The 25,097-nt window shown below is 47.9% G+C and overlaps 1 protein-coding gene across 1 annotated transcript in view; it reads left to right on the plus strand.

Annotated features, from left to right (window-relative positions):
- LOC147667567 (uncharacterized) overlaps positions 1-25,097 on the plus strand; it is a 222,049-nt gene that overhangs the window by 190,154 nt on the left and 6,798 nt on the right. The window contains 2 exon segments of the mRNA XM_086948814.1: positions 4,248-5,086; positions 6,451-7,570. Coding sequence (XP_086804940.1) covers positions 4,248-5,086; positions 6,451-7,570 — 1,959 coding nt within the window.

Below are 25,097 nucleotides of genomic sequence, written 5' to 3' on the forward strand. Positions count from 1 at the left end.
TCTATTTTCATATTAGCTAGTAATGACCTTGATGTAAAAAAATAGTCCAGCCGGACACATTTACGATGTGGTGCCGAAAAAAATGTAAAACCGGGATCCAAAAATTTCTGTGCCCCCATACGTCTACCAATGCATTATTCCTAGCCATACTCAAGATTGCTCTACATACCCTCCTCTTCCTGCCTTGATATTGTCCCATAGCATCCAAACCCAGACCTGTGGCCCCATTAATGTTAAAGTCCCCAGCTAAGATAACTCTTGATGCCCATGAAGATAATTCGATATCTAAAAACTCAAATAGCTCTGGGTCATCCTCTGTAGACCCGTAAATAGAGCCGATAGTGACCCATTCCTCTCCTATAAAGCATTCAATCAGAGCACATCTCCCCCATTGATCTTCCAATTTGTTCCTTGTTCTTATGTCTAAGTGTTTCGTTAGAATAGCGACCCCCCCTAATTTTAGCCCCCTGTTTCGAGTGGGCCAGCAAGCGAAACCCCAGTTGTTCCAGCATAAATGGTTTGTTCCCCTCTATATGGGTTTCTGGAGGCAAATAAAATCAGCTTGAGTGTTCTTCAGCAATAAAGCTACCCTCTGTCTCTTTATTCTGTCGTTCAGTCCACATACATTCATAGTAACTATTCTAATACTTTCACTCATAGATAGTCTTCAATGATTCCCTCATTTATTAACCCTAAATGACCCCTTACAGGTCTGAATCTCTTGCACCTATGCTGATTTCCATATTTCCTATTACTGTTTACCTTCAGTTCTTTCTGTTTCTCCCTCCCTTGCCATTTCCAGCTGCCGTAATTCCCTTCCTTTTCCTGTGAAATCAAAACTGCTCCCTTCTGTCCAGTGCTTCCCCCACCCCAAGAACCCCACCCCCCCCATCACAGGCAACTAGGTCAATCCTGACCTGCGTATGACTGTTTCCCAGCCCCTTGAGTGCCGCCACCCTCCCTCTCCCCTCTCCTCTCTCCTTGTTTGCAGAGCGCCGATAACAAAGGACAACTACCCAATAATAAAACCAGTGAAACCAACTCTATAGTCCACCTCACCTACTTCAAATAGTTAAAGCTTTAGCTTTACCCTTGAGCCACGGTAATTACCCCCGCAATAATCCCCTCCTTAATCCCTCCACCACATAACCAGCCAAACCAAACAACGTGTTTTAAATAGATAACCGTCATTGCTGAATTATTTAGTCCATGTTCATTCAAGTTCATTCGAGGCCTGGTCTACCGACCCCATGCCTTCTATTCTCCTTTAATTCAGTCAAAAAACTCTGCGCTTTAACTTCTGAGAAGAACATTCTTGTGTGCCCGTCTGAAATTACTTTTAGTCTTGCAGGGAACAGGAGATAGGCCTCACATCCTATTTTCTGAAAGGGGTCTATCATTTGCCTCAGTCTCCATCTCCTTTCCACCGTGACGTGGCAAAAGTCGGGTCGAGCAAAGAAAGATGTCCCTTTGAAGGAACGGCGATCCTTTGGCCTAGCATTATCCATTATCTCCTGTCTAGCCAGGAAGTTCCCTACATTTATAAGCATTGCTCTTGGTTTTACATTCTGTGGGGCCCCATAAGATTTCTTAATTGTCAAGGGGTACCTATGTGCCCGCTGTACCTCAACGTCCCAATTCCATGTAGTAATCTCTGGAAATGCCTCTTTCGACAAGGTGACCACAAAAGTTCTCGGATTTTGCTCCTCGATCCCCTCCGGTATACCCAATAATCTAATATTATTACGCCTTTGCCTGTTCTCTGCATCCTCAGCCTTTCACTGCAGGTCCTCGTTAAACTTCTCCTGTGCAGCCTTAAACTCTTTCCATTGAGATACTTCATCCTCTAAATGTCCTGTTCTTTCTTCGACTTCAGTCACACGACCAGCCATTTCTGCCTATAATTTATTCATTTTACTCAAAGAGCCCTCAATTTTCTTGCTCACTCGTTTAGACCTTTTAGTCTCTGCTCTAGCTTCCCCGTGCATCTGTCTAAGGGTTGCATAGAGTGTCCCCATTGTGGGACCCTGACCTTGATTTTGTGAGCCGGTCGAACCAGGATGTTGGACCCTCCTTCCCCCTTCCTCTTGGTATAGTTTAGAGGTTGCCGAATAATCCCAAACCAGCTTTCTGGGCTTCTCCATCTGCATAGGGCTAATCCTACTTTGCTGTTTTCTGGTATAATGCAGTTTCTTCCGAATTACAGTAGGTCGTTGCGATGTGTCATCTGGAGAGGACTGAGTTTGGCCAGGCTCTAAGTCTTGGTCTGAGATAGATGATCCCCTGAGCACTGAACTCCCATCAAATTGGTCTGATTCAGTCTCTGATTCTGACTCCCCACTTTTAGACATTACAGAAGCCCTATCTGTTTCATCCGTTTCATCATTTACCTAATAAAAAAACTCTTCGCTTGGTGTGCCTGGTATTGTGTCTGGTATCGTGCCTGAGACAGAAACTCCATCGGTGCCAGAAGCAATAGAATTAGCAGTAGAGGTGCCGGTACCCCCTGTCTTGGCTATGTTTAGTATCGACATTGCCCCTGCCGACCCATTTCCTAGCATGTTCTTATTTAAATTTAAGTTCCTTGTGGTGTCACCTGTACCTGTGGCTGTGCCTGTGGCTGGAGTGCCCAGAAGAGTATTGAGCTGAGTGCCTGGCAGCGCCTGTATCCCCTCCAGCCGCTGTTGCCCCAGCTCTTTATCTCCCTGCCCGCTACCTTTCATATCCAAGGAGCTGACTTCTCCGCTCAGGCTCAGGCCCTTTGATAGTTCGGCCCCCACAGTCCCCTCCGATGAACTGGTTGGGCCGGTGATCGCTACCGTTGCCTCGGTTGGTAGTAGGACACTGCCGTCAGACCCGCCAGACCCAAGAGTCACGTTAACTGACCATACCTTGATAGGGGCGGGAGACAGCTCGCCTAGGTGCTCCTCGCCGAACGCTAGTCCCAACTCAGCCTCCCGACCTCCATCCGCACCCAGCGGCTCCTTGGACAAAACTATGGTCTCGCGTAGGCACTGCTCCTGCTCCAGACCCTCCGGCTGCTGCTCTGCTGTTCCTCCTAGCTTCGGATCCGTCGAGCAGCTCTCCGCGTAAGTCCTACTCAGTGCTCTAACTCCTGTTGCTTGTTCTGTCCCTACCACCTTGGCTGACTCTCCCTCCGCCGGTAACGCCATGTCTGCAGGGGCTGTTTCTCGTAATGCCGGTACCATGAGCGACGCTGAGTCAGCCTCTAAATTCACCAGGTCCTGACCCCGCTCCAGTGGCGACTCGCTATTGATATTCATTGATGTGCCCGCAAAGGACTCCGCTAAGGTAGGTTGCCGTAGGGGGGGCGTGGCTAGCCGGGCAGCGAAATGGCCGCTCTGTGAGTGAGCTCCGCCGGCTGCATCATCTAATCCTGCATCAATCCTGCTCCGAGACACTGGAGACCCCTGATCTGACCGGGAGTCGATGACACAAGCCCGTTAGATCCTGCCACCGAAGTTTGAGACGCAAACCTTGCGAAGTTCCGGAGATATCGCTGAGAGACGACAGCCCGGGTTGCGCGCCTGCTGGGCCCCGCGGCTGCGGAGCCGGAGGCTGGGCGCAGCGACCTACTACAGGCCGCGGCTTGTGGGGCCGCTGGGAGCCGGGCGGGACGAGATGCGGCTGCCTGCCTTCGAGGGAGTTGCCGCCGTGAAGCACATTGGTGAGTCCCCGCTGCCTTGAGGACTCGGCCTGCGGCGTGGTGAGGCCGGCGGGCGAAGCAGACCTGCAGATCCCCCCTTGGGCGGCAACTCTGCTGAAACTCCGGACCAGGTCGGCCATCTTGGAGATACTGGCACTCTGCAGCCGGGCCGCGGCCTGCCTGTTCTGTGGCCGTGCGGCTGCTCTAGCTTCCACTACTGGCCCAAGCTGGCATTTCCACTCCTTTTGCCTGCGCGGCTGCTCGGGCCGGTCTGATTCAGTGAGACCCGATCGCTGCTGTGAACACGAGTTGCGGAATTGGTGACCCCGCCATTTTGTGCACCGCGAGCTCGTCGGACTCCTCTCTGCAGTCGGCAGACGCCCCGACACATCGTTGAGGGTCCGAGGCGGCCTGCCAGTGTATTCGTCGGAGCTCAATCGCTGCAGGCACTGCTCCCCACCGGACGTTGCACACAGAACGATCTGTAAGGTGAGATTTGGCGGGCTGCGGAGGATCTTACCTCTACCGCCATAATGGGGAAGAATGAAGCTAAACAGCCCAAGATAAGCTTCGAGAACAGACGCCCGCCTAAACAGTTGGCGACTGAGGCGGATGGAGGAGAGCCGTCGTCGCAGTCTGCTCGGGCGGACATTGACTTTGGGGCGCTCATAATGGAGGTGCGATCTAGCCTAAAGAGCATCGACTCCAAATTGGATGCAATGTCCTCCCAGCTAGAGTCGGTGAAAACCAAGGTTGATGCTCATGAAACCAGGCTGGATTGCTTAGAGAATAGACAGACTGAATGCTGTGAATTTCAGCAACAAACCAAACAACATATCACAACTCTGGAGAGAGAACTGGACAACCTACGAGCTAAGGCGGATGATTTGGAAGCGCGTTCCCGCAGGTCCAACATCCGAATTACTGGCATTCCAGAGACGACGAATATAGGCAAAATGGAGGTGTATGTAATGGACCTGCTACATGAACTTTTCGACCCGGACCTCTCGTCGGTCTTCACAGTCGAGAGAGCACATAGGTCGCTTGGCAAGAAACCTCCGTTGGGGGCACCGTCTCGCCCAATCCTTGCAAAATTGCTCAATTTCCAGGATAGGGATCTCATCCTCTGTCTGGCTAGAGAAAAGGGCAAGATTACGCACAAAAGGAACACCATCTTTTTTCCAGACTTTACCCCCCTGGTGCAGGCGGCCCGCAAGGAATTCATTCCGGCTAAGAGACTGTTGGTGCAAGCCGGGGTACAATATGCCCTGCTCTACCCGGCGAAACTAAAAGTACTTCATGACAACACTACGCACTCCTTCACAGATGCGAAATCCGCCCTCAAATTTGCTAAACACATCAATGGACCGGGGGCGCAACGGAAATCGCCGAGATTGGAAGACGACTCCGCTCGACTCAGTGATAATGTCTGATTGTGCTATGCCTGTAAGTACTGTGCTGTGACTGCGGTTTGCTCATGCTCTACTTCGGGGCTCTGATGTCCCCAGCACCCTCTGCTGTGTGGCGCACACTGCCTATGGCGGGAGAGGGGACTTGGGGTGTCCTCCCCCCGATCTCCTGCTGCTTCGGAGACTTTGCTGCCTGAATTTGACAATGCTGGGGAACTGCTAATTGGCCCTGGGGATTGGGTAACCTCCGGGTACTGGAGCTGTACACCTGAATGCAGCCACCCTGTTCACACAGGGGTGCAAGCCGGGAGCGCCACGCCCTCATGGGGTGTCTCCCACTGTTTTTGTCGTTAGTTTTCTATTCTATTTTTCATGTCTTTCTATGGGATATGTCACAACCTGATTGGGGGGTTGGTGAGGGTGGGGGAGGGTGTGGGGGGTGTTTGAAGGGTTGTTCTTAATGGTTCCAACATGGTGCACGGTGAACTGTCCTATAATTCCAGTTTTGTGCGGGGGGTTGGTGTGTGGAACGTGTGTGGTGCTCAAAAGACCGGGATGGCATAGCCTAGGGGTGACCTTGCAGATTTCGAGTCACTTCAGGCATGGGGGGGGGGGTTAAATTGTGGACCTGGAACATTCGCGGCCTTGGGGATTATAAAAAAGCTCAACTGCTGCATAGTACGCTGACTAGACATAAGGTTGACATCTGTTTTTTGCAAGAGACTCATCTGAATACAACCCCTTCGCCCCGGCTGAAACATTCGAGGTGGTCAAATGTTTATTCTGCCATTTACTCAAACTATGCAAGGGGGGTGGCCATACTTGTACGTAGGGGGTTGGATTGGCGTGAACTTACTTGTGTGCTGGACAAGGAGGGGCGTTATGTTATACTACATGGATTGCTGCAGGGGAGACCTATTATTTTGTCTGCTATTTATGGTCCGAATGTGGTTGACCCAGACTTCTTTCGAAGCGTCTGGGCGCAAATTGCAATGCTCGACTGTCACTCGATTGTTGTGGGAGGTGATTTTAATGTTGTATTGGATGATGACATGGACAGGAGAGGGGCGAGCAGGCCCACGCATGCTAGAGCGCGTCAGGCTGTCCTAGATGTTATGGAAGAAGGATTGTTGTCAGATGTGTGGAGGGTTCGGCACTCGGGGGAAAAGGTGGGGACTTGCTATACATGCCATCAATCTGCCTGGTCCCGCCTAGATTTTTGGCTGGTGTCACCTGAGGTGGCGACGTGGGTGGTAGAGGTAGATATCCAGGCTAGATCGCTATCGGATCACGCCCCCTGCATGTTGGAGTTACACATCCCAGACACTATACACAGAGCTTTCACATGGCGCCTGCCCCCTCACGCACTCACAGATCTGGTATTCACTGAGGAGATCCGAGGGGATATTGTTAAATACTTTGCTGAAAACGACGGCTCTGCTTCCTCGGAGGCCATTGTGTGGGACGCCTTCACGGCGGTTATCAGAGGCCAGTGTATAGCGAGGCAAACTGGGGTACTGCACACTATCCGACGGACGCTGGCCCAGTTGGAGAGGGAGTTGGTGGATTTAGATCTGGCCTTCTGCCGGGAGCCGACATTGGAGCTTTCGGGCAGCTTGAAATCCAAAATACTGGCCTTCAATGAGGAGGCGCAACGTGTGGTTAAATTCCTGGGTAGACAGGCTGAGGCCCGCAGATACGGGGAAGGGGATAGGCCTAGTAGGTCCTTGGCACGCTTGATAGCTCCTCGCGCACAGACACATTGCATACACACAATCCATAATAGCGAGGGCTCCCTGGTCATGGGGCAGGAGGCCGTGTTACGCGCCTTCACTGAATTCTACACGTCCCTATACACCTCCAGACAGCCCAATGTTCCTGCATCCTTGGAACGCTTCCTGGACTCCATTGCCCTGGTCTGGTTTAATGATCACCACAGGCAATACATGGACCTCCCAGTGACCGTACAGGACATTGTCCAGGTAATCAAAAGTATGCCGGCCAACAAGGCCCCAGGCCCTGATGGCCTGACAACAACATTTTACAAAACTTATGCGGAGGAACTGGCGCCGAAACTGCATTCGGTGTTTGTGGAAGCCCTTGAGCTGAATTCCCTCCCAGACTCCATGCGCGAAGCACTAATTATCACGCTGCTGAAGCCTGACAAAGATGAACTGTTCCTTGACTCCTATCGGCCCCTCTCCCTAATAAACGTGGACGCCAAAATCTATGCCAAGGTTATTGCTGACAAACTGCAGCCAATGTTACCTATCATAGCGCTCCCTGACCAGTCTGGGTTTATCCCTGGCCGAGCCACCTCCCACAATCTCAGGACCATTTTCTCTATACTACATTATTTACATCCCTCGGTTCAGGCTGCTGTGGTGTTCCTCGACGCCACTAAGGCGTTTGACTCCTTGGAGTGGCCCTACTTGTTCAGGATCCTGAGTAGAATGGGGTTTAGCCGCAACTTCATCACCCTCATCAAACTGCTGTACGACACACCCAGAGCCAGAGTGAGTGTGAATGGCCTTGTATCGGCACCCTTTGCCATCACTAGAGGGACCAGACAGGGGTGTCCACTGTCTCCTCTTCTTTTTGCCATAGCAATGGAGCCGTTGGCGGCCAGGATTCGTCAGCACCATACAGCGAGGGGAATTGGATTTAGTTCCCGTAGCTTGCTGATCTCGCTATACGCAGACGATGTCACCCTCTACGTCACCAACCCCACAGAAAACATGAACCCCCTCCTTCGCGAATTCGTGCGCTTTGAGGGCTTGGCGGGAGTTTCCATAAACTGGTCGAAATCTGTGGCGTTCCCTCTGACTGACGTGACTGGTCGGCCACCACCTGACTATCCCCTGCGTTGGGAAACTGACGCTGTTAAATATCTGGGAATCTGGGTCAGTAGAGATGTACAAGAATTATGGTCTCTTAACTTTGGCAGAGCAGTGGACTGGCTGGAGAGGAAAATAGAGGTCTGGAATAAGCTCCCCCTCTCCCTGGTTGCGAGAATAGCGCTGGCCAAAATGGTGGTTCTCCCGAAATTTCTGTACCTATTTGTCAACATTCCACTGCCAATGACGGCGCACTTTCACGCGCGCGTCCGATCTTAGCTCCTGAATTTGGTGTGGTCTGGGGGACAGGAGAGGACCTCCTGGGACTTGCTCACGCTCCCACTACGGCAGGGTGGTCTTGGTGCGCCAGATTTGAAATTGTACTCCCTATGCGCACAGGCACAGTTTTTACACTTCTGGGTCTTTCCCACTCCCTACCAGCCGCATGTGGCGGTGGAGCTGGCAGCTGTAGCCCCTTCGCCACTACGCGTGGCGCTCTATGGGAATGTCTCGCGCCCCTCGAAAGACGTAGACACAGTGGAAATGATTCGCTGGTCATGGCGTGAATTGAGAAACAGAGCTGGACTCGCCTTACTCTACGCACCAGCTATCCCCTTATGGGGCAACCCGATGTTACCTTGCTTGTGTGCCAGGGGTGACTCCCTCACGCTTCGTGGGAAGCGTTGGCATACTTTTGCGGATGTCTATCCTGACGGCACATTCGAGGAGCTGGGCGCTGGTGAGGCTGACCACCCTGACTCCTTTGCTGATGCGCTCCTATACCACTCTCTTAGGGAATCCTGCGAGAAAATGTGGCTCCACTTCCCGGAGGCACCTCCGACACTTGATGCCCTCCAGAATTTGCTTTCGAGACCCTCGCCTAAAAAACTGGTGTTGAGACTTTATAATTGCATGCAGGAGCAGGCCCCGGTAACGGTGCCCACAGCTAAGCAGGCTTGGTCTGCAGAGCTGATAGACCCTCTGACAGATGAGGTGTGGGAGTACTGTTGTAAGCAATTGACGGCGTTGTCTCCAAATTACCGTTTACGGCTAATTCATTTTAAATTTCTACATCGCTATTATCGCACGCCGATATTGCTACACCGCATGGGCATCCGTGCTGATGCCTCTTGCTGGAAATGCGGCGGAGAGGATGCGTCCTTCCTTCATGTGGCGTGGAGCTGCCCCAGATTAGGAGAGTTCTGGTCGGAAGTATTCGCTGCCATTAACCAAATGCTACACAGGGCTGATACACCTTCCCCATTGCTGGGCTTGCTAGGCTATGTCAAAGATACGGAACCCTGTGATAGGAAATTACACGCGCTGCTGCTCCTTTACGCCAAGCGACAGGTGGCATTACACTGGGGCCGGAAGGCTCTGCCAACATTCGCAGCGTGGGTTAGGGATGTGACGTATGGTCATGCACAGCTCACACACTATTGGGAGACGATGCCTACTGCTTCTAGACCTAATGACATCTGGGAGCCCTTCCTGCAATGGACTAGAGAACGCGCTGGCTCGGAGGCTGCGGGAATGTCACCTGATGTGGGCATTTCTGATGACATGGGATAGGAGCCTGTGAATGTATGGAAGCTGTTGTTGGTCTGGTAAATTCGGGCTGCGTGAGTTTGTACCGGAGCGATGCTGCGATTCCCTATTCCTGCCCCCTGGACGCTCTGAGACTGTCCTGTATGACCCTCCCTGTCCCCTCTGGAACAGCGCGCGTCGCTGTTTTGCTCTGTGCCTCCTTCCCCCTCTCCCCCCCTTCACCCCCCCAGGCGTTTGACTCCTGACTCTGCCACTGATTGATGCTGTATTATGGTAGCCCGACATGGGCGCACACGACCCTCTGTATGCGTGCAATGATGTGTGCTTGAAGTTACAGACGTGCACCAATGTTTGTTGCTTTTCCTTTTGTTGTTGGTTGGGGTGGGACGGGTGAAAACAGTGACCGTGGACGGATTTGTTTTTTCATACTGCCGGAGCAGCAGGTTGTGGCCTGTTGCTATCTACAGGGTTGCGAGGCAGCAATATATCTTGCAGATCTGTCTGGTTGTCTACGGCGCTGAACAAAATGTAAGACCATTTGCTGTGCTAATGTCATACTGCTGCTATGTGTTTTATTCCTATACCGCGTGCCTCTCCTATAGTCATGCCACCCGACTGTTTATGTGCCACCTGATGGTTCAACACTCTTTGTGTGTTGTTTGCTTTGATAGCGGCCTGCCTCCGGGTTGTTGGCGTGACGCAGTGTGACTTTTATCTCTTTTGTGTCAATAAATGTCTTACACCAAAAAAAAAAAAAAAAAAAAAAAAGGTAGGTTGCCGTAGCACCCCTCTCCCAGTTTTAGGGGTTGTCTCTTTCCTTAATGCAGCTTCTGCTTTCAATGCTTTTTTCCCCGCTGTCTCCGCGGCCGCTGCTGCCATTATCGCCTTACGTTCAGCTCTTTGCTCAGCTCTAGTATCGGCATCCCTCTCCTTTTCATTTCTCCTTAACTCCTTTTTCCTGGATGCCGGGTCCATATCAGCATCTAACTCTGGTTTCTTGCTTTTTACCACTTGGTTCCTGGCGGTGGTCTGTGTTACTGGTGTTTTTTTGTTTCAACCCCCTGCTTCGCGCCGCGTAGAGACATCCTGCTTCGAATCAATGGCACATCTGACCAGACCGACAGCGTGAACTCCTCTAGAAGCTGTATAATTTGAAGGACTCTGCGAAATGCCCTTTGCTCCAGCCGCAGCGATACCAATACTCTCGCTCCTCGGTTTCTTATTTCCAACCGCATAGGCCTCTGCATTACTTTCACTCAAAATTCATTCTCAGGGAGAGGGATGACTCGGCGTCTCACTCAGGAGACCGGTCCGCGGCCATCTTGCCCCGCCGCTGATTTCTTTTATTGCAGCACAGCAATGCCTCTATTATAATTCGAACATTGATTATTCGAATAGTATTGATTTAATTCCAGAGTGACTTTTGCACCATTAAGGCGATAAATATTACATCGACCTCATATTTGAGTTTGATCAGTGTATCCTGTTAGAGTGCTGTCCTTCGTCGTCGTTTTCTAGTGAGCGGCCTAGGCTCTAGAGGATCACAGGGCTCTCCCCCTTCTTTTGCTTCGACAGTGTTCGCCTTTAGAGATGCTGATATGCAGTGCTGAGACCTGCAGTTAAGCAGCTCTGAACGAGTGAATGAAATCCATGCTGGTGGTTTGAGCTGGGAACGTGCCTTTCATGTTTATTTCTTCCATCCAGCCTCCTTCGAGGTACATACATTGTCAGATAAGGGGACAGAGGCACAGAAAGAGTAGGATTTGCCTAGTACTAAACAGTTTAAGTCTGACGAACACAGGACTACTTTTTACAAAGGTTATTACTTGGCCACGTTACATTCTGGTGAATAGTCCATGAGAGTGGGCGCTGTGTACCCCTCCCCCCCAGAGGCAATGTCTATGTGGTAATCAAACTCTTGTGTCATCGGTAGGCTAAGGGTAAGATTTATTCACCACTCACCCAACTGCACCAGGAACGTAACTGCTGGGAACACTCCTGGCAACGCATCAACATCACTCCTGGCAACGCATCAACAACACTCCTGGCAACGCATCAGCAACACTCCTGGCAACGCATCAACAACACTCCTGGCAACGCATCAACAACACTCCTGGCAACGCATCAGCAACACTCCTGGCAACGCGTCAACAACACTCCTGGCAACGCATCAGCAACACTCCTGGCAACGCATCAGCAACACTCCTGGCAACGCGTCAACAACACTCCTGGCAACGCATTAACAACAACATTCCAGGAGCCGCTGGAAGGAATCTTTAGTTAAAGACGCATCACCACAGTCTGGGCCCATTTTTAAAAGCACAGTTTTACTCACAGCTTTAGGATGGTTGTAAATACCCCCGATCTTGGACATAAATGGGGGGGGGGAGGCATATATTTACTTAGTGATTCCTGAAGCTCACTATTTCACAAATTGTAGGTCAGGGTTAAACACAGAGTCTCCTGGTTGCACAGTTTCCTAGTGCAGTAAACCACACATGAGGTGGTGGAGATCGTGAGGGAGAGGCCGAGGGACTACAATCCCAGGATAAGGACCTGTATAGTGGCCCTGTCGAGAAGTAACATTTGGTGTTTTTTTCCAGCATCTTTAGGTAAAGTGGTAAAGCCGGGATTAGATGTTATGTCTCCCCTCGGCCCCTCCTAGGATGATTGGTCTGTGTGTAAAGGCGCTTTCGTGTACTACGTACGTGTGAGGTGCAGAGCCCATTTCAGGTGTCTCCCTTGTATCTAAGTAACCTCTAAAGTTGTGTGCTGTTCCATAACGTTAGTGAATCTCTGCATCCTCTCCTCTAACTGCATGTCCTGTCGCTGCTTTTTAGAGTCACTCCTTGTATTGAAATTCTTTGTAAAGCAGATGACCCTTGTAGGAAAGATTATAATATCTCTGACACCCCTTGGTACGTAATATCCTGTACCTGGCCCCCCAAAAAAAAAACTTACTCTGCATGATTTACTATATGGTAAATACTTCCTTAAAATATTGCTCAATTTGCCCATGCTTCAGTCCATATGAAACTAGTCTTTGCCCTCCCACCCTCTTGTCCACACAGTACACTAGATCCCGCCAGGTATTACATGCTCACCTGCATCAGATTCTCCTTAGGCCTGGCCTGTGTTATTGCATTGTTTGCATAAAATTCTCCTGGTGCCTGGCCTGTGTTATTGCATTGTTTACATCAGATTTTCCTCGTGCATGTGACAGAGGGGAAACTGGAGGCCCTTCTGAGCCCCCTTTGAGGGTGTGGTCACGTTTACTGTGATCTGGAGTACCGTCTCAATAATGCACTGATAAAAGAGGAACAATGAAGTGAGATGACGATACTTCACGTTGGAGTGGCACTTTATTACACAAAAACATATGTATTTCAATAAAATGTATTTGGAGAAGTGTGGCTCAGGGGTTAGAGGCGGCAGACCCGGAAGCTGAGATCGGCCCTGGACCAGGGTTCAATTCCCCGCCTCGGCGGGTCTTGGGCTAAAAATTCCACGGTCTCGATAATTCTCGCTCCGGTGCCTTCTCGACTCACGGGTTCACGCTCTGCGACTCTGGGCAATAGCTTGCTTAATCTCCACAACGGCCCCTCGCGGCGGGATGCCTGGCTTTCACCTTGTGGATACCCTGCCGGGGCCTCTCACAGGGGAATACCAGGACGGGTTCCCTAGCCAAGCGCCAGGATGCCCTTTGTGGTGACAGGTCGCGCTATATAAGTATACCTACATTTACATTTACATTTAAAGAACACGCTTAAGAAAACCTGGCTTCACTCTGTCATGGGTACATGCTAGATGAAGATTGCTTGTAAAATGCTACGAGGCAAACAGAAGTGATTAATTATTAAAATGCGAGATTTGATTAACTTGAAACTTTAAGAAGACATTGAAAACCAGTTCAAGACAATATTTCGTTGTCACACAAGTCTCTTGGAGAGAATCATTTTTGCAAGTTAAAGCATTTCAGAAAGAACAAATACCAGAGGCTAAGATCCTTAAGAGGCATAATTGAATTTAGCTGAGTTATACAGAATACATTTTTATCAGGCCTAGTGCCTTAAAGCACCTAACTAGGAAGAGTAACCCTACAAGATATAATGCTGCTAAGATACCTTAAGAATATAAGGGATTGGGTGTGGATGGAAAAATCCTAGGTAAAGTCAAGAATTCTAAGAGAGATAGAGGTATTATCTTATCTGGGAAGGCATCACCTGATAGAATAGGCTTGGCAGTCCCAAATCAGATAAACGGTCGACCGAAGAATCTCGCCAAAGTCAGCTGGAGAGTTCTGTCTTCTGATTGTGATGCTGAATTTTTTATACCTGAAATTGCAGAACTGACACTGTCCTGACGTATTTTCTGACGCAGGTGGCTTGACCGCATTGTCCTAGGACAGTGGGGGGCGGTCAGGTGTCCTAACGGTTGGTTGGCCATGCTTGACCGCAGAACATAAACAAAGAACATCTTGTCCTGTACATATTTCTAAAAATGTATGTGGGAGCGGAACTTACGCCAGGTGCTCGTATTGCAAGATGTTGCGGCTTATATTTCGGCAAGCTAAGTTTCAAAACAATATTTCAGTAAAAAGTCCAAGATGTGCCAACTTGTACCAGCTGGGTTTGTGTACGTGTGTGGGCGTTGGTTTTGATGCTGTGGAAAATTACTGTACTTCGTGTTAGGCCAATTTACCACGTTGTTTTCAGTGAACCAGAAATGCATGTTTAACATTATTGTGGGCCTAGTGCATTTTGTAAGCCTACGGCATGTCTTTTTGGCCTTTGCCTTGGGTCTATAACCCCAGAATTCAGGGGATTTGTGGAATTTAATTTGCTGATCATACATAGCAAAAGGTGAGGGTTTTAAAGCATTTTTCAGATTCTCCTGGGTGGGGCCATATAGCACTTTTATACTACCAAGGTAGATAAGAGATGCTCTTTTTGGTGATCGGATGGTAGAGCGTGATTTTAACCCTTCATCACATGGCCTGTGTTATTGCATTGTTTACATCAGATTTTCCTTGTGCCTGGCCTGTGTTATTGCATTGTTTACATCAGATTTTACTTGTACCTGGCCTGTGTTATTGCAGTGTTTGCGTCAGATTCACCTAGTGCCTGGCCAGTGTTATTGCATTGTTTCGATCAGATTCACCTAGTGCCTGACCTGTGTTATTACATTGTTTGCATCAAATTCTCCTGGTGCCTGGCCGAGGTTATTGCGTTGTTTGCTTCAGATTCTCCTCGTGTCTGGCCTGTGTTATTACATTGTTTGCATCAGATTCTTCCAGTGCATGGCCTGTGTTATTGCATTGTTTGCTTCAGATTCTCCTCGTGCCTGGCCTTTGTTATTACATTGTTTGCATCAGATTCTTCCAGTGCATGGCCTGTGTTATTGCATTGTTTACATCAGATTTTTCCCCTTGCACGGCCTGTGTTATTGCATTGTTTACATCAGATGTTCCTTGTGCCTGGCCTGTGTTATTGCATTGTTTACATCAGATTTTACTTGTGCCTGGTCTGTGTTATTGCAGTGTTTGCGTCAGATTCACCTAGTGCCTGGCCAGTGTTATTGCATTGTTTCCATCAGATTCACCTAGTGCTGGCCCATGTTAATGCATTGTTTGCATCAGATTCTCCTAGTGCCTCGCCTGTGTTATTGCACATATGCTGTGCCGTAACAACAAAAAATTCAGAGAGAAGTGGTACCAAATATTAAATAAGTGCTCTTTGGATCTTATTTTATTAATTGTGGAGGAACTATCTCATATTTTGAAAAACCTGGAAGAAGAATTGACAGTCATCAACAAAGATTTAACTAAACATGAGAATTTACAAGAAATGTTGGATGATATCAATAAAAACTAAAGAAATATGAAAGGGAGATACATGAAAGGAAGATCAAAAAGTATTGCAGAGATACAATTGATTATAAACTTGCAGAAGTTTATACTTGGGCGGAAGTATATAGCCAAAGAAAATGGCAACAGAAGACACAAAGAAGCTCATCACAAGAAAGCGTAGTCTCAGATTCTGATGTAGCCCAAAACAGACCACCACTGCATGAAGAAGCAAGTACATCTGCAAAAGGGAGCAGCACACAAGGTACAAAAGGAGGAAAGGTGACTTTTTTATCCACAAGCCCGGCAGCGAACAATGCAACAAACATAGAAAAACCCGTCGGGGCAAATCAACAGAATCCGAAAAAGCAAAGAGATCATTCAGGAGCACAGTCAAGATGACTTAATTATCAACATATCAAGTCAAGAACTTACACATGACCAAATTCAAGTTCTCAACAAAGGAATATCATTTTGTCCTACATACAGCAGCAATATTGCTGAAACTGAAATTGCCATTTTCAAATTTCTACGTACATTAAGACTCAAATACTTTTTCAGCATCTTACCCATCTCAGAAGAAAACAGTATGAGCTTAGAGTATGTTGAATTCAAAAGAAAGAGTACTTTCTGCGCACCTTCCTCCCACAAAACCATCGATATTTTTGAACGCTTGGTTAAAACAGATTGCAATAAAATCAATTTTGGAAAACCGAAGAAATCCAATTTCACAAAAAGGAATGGACTATCCTTAAGAATTTGGCGAGGAACTCTAATATCACCTTTCAAAAGGCAGATAAGGGCGGCGCCCTAGTTGTAATGGACTTTGATTTCTATCACAACAGTGTCTTGCAACACGTACAAGATCAAGGAATATATATGAAACTAGAAAAAGACCCCACTGAAGATTTTCAAAAGATTCTGAGCGAAATTCTAAAAAGAGTCTTAGACATGGGATGGATCAGCCAAAAGACATATCAATTTTTGGATAACCAATATCCTAGACGTCCACAATTTTACATGCTGTCAAAGGTACATAAATGTTTAACATGACCGCCGTTTAGACCCATAGTGTCAGCATGTGGGTCTATTTCTGAATCATTGGGTCAATATGTAGATCATTTTTTACAGCCGATGGTACAGGATTGGAAGACCTACATTAAAGATACTACATCTTTTTTGAACCATTTGGAAACTCTTCCAAAAGAAGACATGATGAACTGGTTACTATGCACAATAGATGTAACTTCGTTATGTACTTCAATCCCTCATAACGAGGGTATAGAAGCTATAGAGTGTTTTTTGCTGAACAACGAGTGTGCTGGAGCCAATAAAGTTTTCTTGTTAGAATTGATGCATTTTGCTCTGTACCATAGTTATTTTGAGTGGGAAAACACTTTTTACGCTCAATGCAATGGAACTTCTATGGGCTTTGCTGGAGCCCCCACATATGCGACGATGTTTATGTCAAAATTCGAGCAAGAGCATATTTTCCAAGAATCAACCTGGACCGAACATCTAGTATCATTTAAACCATATATAGATGATATTTTCTTAATTTGGAACGGAGAAGAAACTCAGCTCATTGAAAACATCCAGAAGTTGAAGGATTGTCACCCTCACATCAAATTCACAAACACCATCAACAAAAATTGTATTAATTTCCTGGATGTGCTGGTACAAATCAAGGATTACACCATCAAAACCAACGTGTACACAAAACCTACAGATCAAAATAGTGGTTTACATTTTAACAGCTTTCATCAACTAGCGTTGAAAAGACAATTACCTTTTTCACAAGTTTTACGTTTGAAACGCATCACTAACACAGAGGAGGTAGCCAATCAAACCATTGATCAGTTTACTGAAAAGTTCATAAAAAGAGGATATCCTGAAACTTTAATTAACAAATCAAAACAAAAAGTACAAATGATGGAAAGATCAACTCTGTTAGGACAACAAGAAAAAGTGTAGAAGCATTTCAACATATGTGTGTTTTGAAATATTCGACTGAAGCAAACAAAATAAAAAACATAATCAAAAAACACTGGCATCTGATTGAAAACGAAACTGATCTAGAATGCATCAACAAAAATAAAGTTATTTTTGCTTTTCAATGATCCCGCAATCTAAAGGAGTTGTTATCTAAGAAAACCACTGAAAATACTACCACGAAATTCAAAGGGATGCAAATGTGTGGTAATTGCACGCATTGCAACAATGTCATCAGAGGGAAACAACTAACTCACCCCTCAAAAAGTTTTACAATTGAGTTGAAACACACTAGCACTCGTGACTCGAAGAATGTGGTGTATGCCATTAAGTGCCCTTGTGGCAAGATATATGTAGGTATCACCGAAAGGAAGATAAAGGTTCGAATCACGGAACATAAAAGTAATATAAGACTGAAGAATGTCAAATCAACGGTGGCTATACATTGGCATGTAGTTGGACACAATGTTTCACAATTAAGATACACTGTACTAGAAGCAGTGAGAAAAGATCTGGGTACAGACCCACATAAACAATTACTAAAGGCTGAATTCCTTTGGATCAAAAAGTTGAATACTTTACAGCCGTTTGGGTTGAATGACCGTATTGAATTATCTTGTTTTTTATAATGTCACACAGAACGTTTTTTCAGATCATACTGTTATTTAGGATTTTGACTTGATAACTTACTGCAGAGTTGTCCCTAATTCATAATACCGTTACTATCTAGCATTGTTCTATTTTCACTTTAACACATGATTTAACTACTGATTCAATCTACCTATCGATTTCAATTATTATAATCATGTCAATTTGAGAATTTTCTATCAACTTCAACAAAACGGGTTACATCTCGATAGTGCAGGTTACTTTAAATCACTAAGCACATGACTATTTCACGAGGCTCCAGAACACTACACATGATCGCGCCAGGACGCTATTCACACAGCGCAAGAAAGTAGTGCGTTTGTTACCGCTTGCACAGAACGACGTGCAGCGTGTGCGAAAGAGTTTAATTTCGTGAAACTCAAGTAAGTCTTGTAATTTCTAGCGTAAACCTGATTTGTTTTAGAGCATGACTTGTCAGCAGGGTAAAATTAGACCCTGTGAGTAATGGGTATAGTCATGTATATAATTTTTTCACATATAATTTTCTTAGAGATACCATGAAAGACCATTCTGGTGTATTGATCTGTTCTTTGATTTAACTCGATGAACGATACTGAAACAATACATGTACGTGGATTTGATCTGAAAAGAGAGATTATTGCTTGAAATAGACAGGATGTGTTTAAAATTTAATGTAGATTTTGCTGTTTGGGACTAATTCGTTTTTCGTTTTCATTTTTGTAGACCCCTGAGGAAGGGTCCTATGAGTGACCTGAAATGCATTGGGTATAATTCATGAAACTGATTTAATCTATTGAAAGAACAAAGAAATCATGAAATAAATGATATAAATAAAGGAAATTGATAAAATCATCAAAAAGACAACTACGTTTTTATTTTTCAAAGACATGGATAAGGAACCAACAGTTCCCTGAAAATAGTGCGCACTTTCATCAGGACGGGAATTTTCCCAACCAGATCTGTTACTATATTTTCAAGGCACTCTGACCAAGTGTAACGAATGGAGCAGCACTCAAACGATTGTTTGATTATTGACTGAAAGTATAGTGTGCACAGAGCACCTTCAATATAATTGCATTGTTTCTCCTCGTGCCTGACCTGTGTTATTAGCATTGTTTGCGTCAGATTCTCCCAACGCCTGGCCTGTGTTATTGCATTGTTTGCATCAGATTCTCCTCGAGCCTGGCCTGTGTTATTGCATTGTTTGCATCACATTCACCTAGTGCCTGACCCGTGTTAATGCATTGTTTGCATCAGATTCTTCCCGTGCCTGGCCTATGTTATTGCATTGTTTGTGTGAGATTCTCCTAGTGCCTGGCCTGTGTTATTGCATTGTTTGCGACAGATTCTCCTCGTGCCTGACCTGTGTTATTAGCATTGTTTGCGTCAGATTCTCCCAACGCCTGGCCTGTGTTATTGCATTGTTTACATCAAATTCTCCTCGTGCCCAGCCTGTGTTAATTGCATTGTTTGCGTCAGATTCTCCTTGTGCCTGGCCTGTGTGATTGGATTGTTTGCATCAGATCCTCCTAGTGCCTGGCCTTTGTTATTGCATTGTTTGCGTCAGATTCTCCTAGTGCCTGGCCTGTGTTATTGCACTGTTTACATCAGATTTTCCTTGTGCCTGGCCTGTATTACTGCATTGTTACATCGGATTTTCCTTGTGCCTGGAATGTGTTATTGCATTGTTTGCATCAGATTCACCTAGTGCCTGGCAAGTGTTATTGCATTGTGTGCATCAGATTCACCTAGTGCCTGGCCAGTGTTATTGCATTGTTTGCATCAGATTCACCTAGTGCCTGACCTGTGTTATTACATTGTTTGCTTCAGATTCTCCCAACGCCTGGCCTATGTTATTGCATTGTTTACATCAGATTTTCCTTGTTCCTGGCCTGGGTTATTGCATTGTTTGTGTCACGTTTTTCTAGTACCTGGTCTGTTATTGCATTATGTGCGCTGCTTTGGTATGACCACCCCCACCCACTACGCCGGACACACACTCGACGCCGTCTTCTCATCCAGCAAGGACATCGTCTTCAGCCAGGCCACCGGACTCCACTGGACGGACCACAGCTGCGTCCACTTCAGCTTCAGAAGAACCACGATCCACCACCATCAGCAACAGGTGGCACGCAGAAGCTGGAACAAGATCACAGCCGACCAGCTCGCCGCATCCCTGAGCCAGCACCCACCCACCAGCTCACCGAACCCCAGCCAGGCCGCCAACAACCTCACGAAGTGGATCAGAAACTGCGCAGACGAGCTCGCCCCACTGAGGACCCCGCCTAGCAGACCCGGCAGCAAGAAAGCATCCTGGTTCACTGACGAACTCAAGAGTTTCAAGAAGATTTGCCGAGCCCTCGAGAAAGCATGGCGCAGAGACCCAACACCAGACAACATGACCACCCTCAAGCTCGCCACCCGAAAACACCACCAACTGATCCACGCCACCAAGAAAACTGCATTCAAGGCACGGCTGGACAACAACGCACACAACAGCATGGAACTCTTCAACATCGTCAAAGAGCTCTCCAACCCCAACGCCGGAAACAACGACATCACCCCATCTCAAGACCTCTGCAACTCCCTCGCCTCCTACTTCCACAACAAGATCGCAGACATACACAACAGCTTCAGCACACTACCGACGCACCCCACGACTGCAGCAACGCCCCCCACCACCACCGTCCGCGCCTGGAACCCGATCACCACCGTACGATGAACTCCATCCACTCCGGATCTCCAACCGACCCCGGCCCTCACCACATCTTCAACAAGGCCGACGCTGTCATCGCACCTCATCTGCGGGACATCATCAACACCTCCTTTGACACCGCCACCTTCACGGAGAGCTGGAAGCACGCCGAACTCAGCGCTCTACTGAAGAAACCATCAGCGGACCCCACCGAACTTAAAAACTACCGCCCCATCTCGCTCCTCCCGTTCCCGGACAAAGTCATCGAGACGACCGTCAACAAGCATCTGGCCGCCTTTCTCGAGACTAACAGATCCCCCGACCTCTCGCAGTCTGGCTTCCGGGCCAACCACAGCACCGAGACCGCCCTCATCGCAGCCACTGATGACATCCGAGCCCTGCTCGACAACGGAGAAACAGCAGCCCGCATCCTCCTGGACCTCTCCGCGGCGTTCGACACTGTCTGCCACCGCACCCTAGTGCAGCGCCTCAGCAACGTCGGAATCCAGGAGAAGGCACTAGAATGGATCATCTCCTTCCTCGCCGGTAGGACACAGAGAGTCCGCCTACCCCCGTTCAGATCAGAAGCCTCCAAAGTCATCTGCGGCGTCCCTCAAGGCTCCTCGCTCAGCCCCACCCTCTTCAATGTCTACATGAGCACCCTTGCGGCCATCGCACGCCAACACAACCTCAACATCATCTCCTACGCCGACGACACCCAGCTGATCCTCTCCCTCACCAACGACCCGCCACTGCCAGAGCCAACCTACACGAAGGGATGAGAGACGTAGCCATGTGAATGATGACCAGCCGCCTGAAACTGAACTCAGACAAGACGGAAGTTCTCATCCTGGGCTCCTCTCCCGCCGCCTGGGATGACTCCTGGTGGCCCCCCCGCCCTGGGCAGCGCACCTAAACCAACAGACCACGCACGCAACTTGGGCTTCATCTTGGACTCCTCCCTCTCCATGACCAGACAAGTCAACGCTGTCTCCTCGTCGTGCTTCAACATCCTGCGCATGCTACGTAAGATCTTCACCGAGACCAGGAAGATGTTCACCCAGGCCCTCGTCACCAGCCGACTGGACTACGGCAACGCCCTCTACGCCGGAACCACCGCCAAGCTCCAGAAGAGACTCCAGCGGATCCAGAACGCCTCGGCAAGACTCATCCTCGACATCCCCCGACACAGCCACATCTCCGGACACCTGAGAGACCTGCACTGGCTCCCGGTCAACAAGAGAATCACCTTCCGTCTCCTCACCCACGCACACAAAGCCCAACACAACTAAGGCCCAAGATACCTCAACAGCCGCCTCAACTTCTACGCTCCCAAACACCACCTCCGATCGACCAGCCACGCCCTCGCCGCCGTCCCCCGCATCCGAAGAGCCACCACAGGAAGAAGGTCCTTCTCCTACCTGGCCGCCAAGACTTGGAACTCCCTCCCGACCCACCTCCGCCTGACCCAAGACCCCCTTACTTTCAGGAAGCAGCTCAAGACCTGGCTGTTCGAGCAGTAGCGGACCCCCCCTCCCCAAGCGCCTTGAGACCCTCCGGGTGAGTAGTGCGCTATATAAATGTTTTTTTGATTTGATTTTGATATGTTATTATTCTAATAGTTGCAGCTTTTCTAACAAACATGGTACCTTTTATCCCAATTAAGTGCATCTGACTGTAAGGACACTGCACTCTCCCTGCAGTAGCAATCTACTTCCTATTTATGTAGCAACTGTCAGCCCAGCATGCCTGCCAGAGATGTCGTAGGGTCAGAAACAGTACATAGGTAAATGGTTATGATGCAAAAGTGTTGAGTAAGATTTTAATCGAAGAAGCTGCTGTGATAGATGGCAAAACATCCATGTCGAAACATCAACAGTAGGACAATGGTTCATGGAATGATAATGGTAGAGTTATTTACACTTCTGTGCGGTGCTTGTCACTTAATGTTCTTTTCTCCCACTCTCATGAGATGGTTTTACAAGGCAACTCTGCGCTCACTGAGTGTGGAGCTTCCACGAATCCCAGAGACAGGCCGTTCCAAAGACGGTAACAGAGAAGGGTGAAAGATCTGAGTCTTGATCCTGGCAGATGGACGGGTGATCCCTGAGGGGGTGTAGTTGGTCTGTGTGTTGCCACAGCTGTCGAGGGGGTGTAAGAAAATGTCAGCAATTTGTGGAGGGCCTTCTTCTGGGGGAGAACCACCCAGCTTCATGCAATATGGACTAGAGGGTTTGTGTCTGCGCAGGATGAGTTACATTCTGATAGCAAAATGGAGGACCTTGTCCAAAGGGGATTGATGTTACCAAGGAATAACATCTTCAGTTATGACAGATAGTGAAAGTCCATTTACCTCGAGTTGCTTGAAAAGCTTTCTGCCCTCTGCTGGTGCAGGCTGGATGTTTAGTCTCTAGTTGGCATTTGCCAGGGGATGTTCAGATACAGTGGTAGAATTAAAACTTGGAGCAGCACTTGTAGTATTGACTCTTGGAGTCTTGTAGTATGTGCTGGATGTGGTGGAACTGTCTTAATGTTCCATGGAGCTCAGAAAACCCAGACTCTCTGTCCTCTCAGAGCACGAGCTCTGTGGCTTGACCAGTTGAACGGCAATAAAGAAGATGACCTAGACCAGTTCTACCTCTCCCGACCTTTGAACTGATCCTTGAGGAAATAAGCCCTTGTCTGCAAAGCAGATCCACAGAAGGTGCAGCTGACAGAAGACCCTGCCTGGGAGAAAGATCTGCACGAGGCACAGCTGACAGAAGTCCACCCTGGAAGGAAGATCTGCACAAAACTCAGCTGACAAAAGTCCTGCCTGGAAGGAAGATCTGCACAGGGCGCAGCTGACAGAAGTCCTGCCTGGAAGGAAGATCTGCACGAGGCACAGCTGACAGAATTCCTGACTGGAAGGAAGATCTGCACAAGGCACAGCTGACAGAAGCCCCTGCCTGGAAGGAAGATCTGCACAGGCCACAGCTGACAGAAGTCCTGCCTGGAAGGAAGATCTGCACAGGACACAGCTGACGGAAGATTTGCCTGGTGGTGACCTCAACGGAGTGTGAGACCCACAAACCACAAGATCCGTCAAGCCCAGCTAGCCAGACTGGAAGCAATGTACACCAAATGCCTGATTTATATTTCAGAGGATGGTTTATTCCATCACAAATGTGACAGGTATCCTGCCCGCCCCATTAAAAATGCATTACATCCTGTGGCAATTATAATAAGGCAGACAGGATATCTGTCATGTTTTGTTAATGCCTTGATGTAGTTTGCAGAGTTTACCCCGCAGAACTCCATGAAGTGTCAGGGAAACTCCGTCGCACTCTACTGACTTCCGCTAGTGGCAGAGTTTAAGTTGCACTGCTCTTACTGATTTTTAGTGCCAGCAGTTTAACCCCCACTGTAAAATCAGCACGAACAGCACTACGCGTCGTGTCAGAGGGCGATGCTGCTTTCTGCCGCTCTAATTGATATCCTAATCGAATGGCAGCTTCATCAACGAGAATGGCAGATTTTAACACTCTAGTGGTCGCGACCTGCCTTGACCTCCCGCAATGAGAAATCTCACCAGGAGGAGGTCTAGCGTGCTATATTTTCTCACAAGCGCTCGTCACCTTACCGTTGGCGAACCGCTTGAGAAAAGAACTGTTCTACATGGAGTTTTTTGGACCAGGAGTGGGTAAAACTTTGCGAGCTCCGCCGGCAGAGCAGAATTCTTCACCCACCCCTAGTTTTGAGGCAATAATCTGTTGGACAAACTCCTAACTAGGCCCTTTGTCTGCAATAATTGTTGTAGAAGAAGTGAGATCCATGGCCTTGTGAGTATGAGGCAGTTATCTGACTTCTGATGAATGCCACTGAGTGAGTGCGTAGCCAGAGGGCAGTAGGGGGGCCGAAGGACATTAAATTAGGTAAACTTGAATATGAGAAATATGGAAAGGTAGAAATGCTGCATCACCTGTGGATAACTGACACCTCCTCCCGCTCTTCCAAATGCCCATCCGGTCACAAATGGCTTCCTGGGCCCCAAAAGGACAACGTCATGCCAGATGCCATGTAATGTTGGAAAAGGGGGGAAAAGAGTAATATGCACACATCTGCTGCGGGGATATGTCAGGTAAATTATTGGTTGTGATGGATTCTCTATAAGTACTAAATGACTGATCTCATTGAATATTAAATTATATGAATCAATGTTTGTTTGCCTGATCAGTGCTTATAATGTAAAGGATGGGGCTTACAGTGAACCCCTCGTTATGTTTTACACAAAAGCCCCGGAAGGAGCTGCATCTTACAGAACTTTATCTACTTTAGGAAGAACTAAAGACTTGCTTTTTAAAGTTGTCTTTCAGGGCCAGAACCAGGCTCTGTAAGCAGCACTAGTTTCAGGGAGATTGACAGATGTTATGCTGATAGGAAACCCCCCTCAACTCACAATAATGTTCCAATCTTCCAGGTTAGAAGAAACCAG

The sequence above is a fragment of the Lissotriton vulgaris genome, unplaced genomic scaffold, assembly GCF_964263255.1.
Source record: "Lissotriton vulgaris unplaced genomic scaffold, aLisVul1.2 SCAFFOLD_1707, whole genome shotgun sequence".
Classification (NCBI taxonomy): domain Eukaryota; kingdom Metazoa; phylum Chordata; class Amphibia; order Caudata; family Salamandridae; genus Lissotriton; species Lissotriton vulgaris.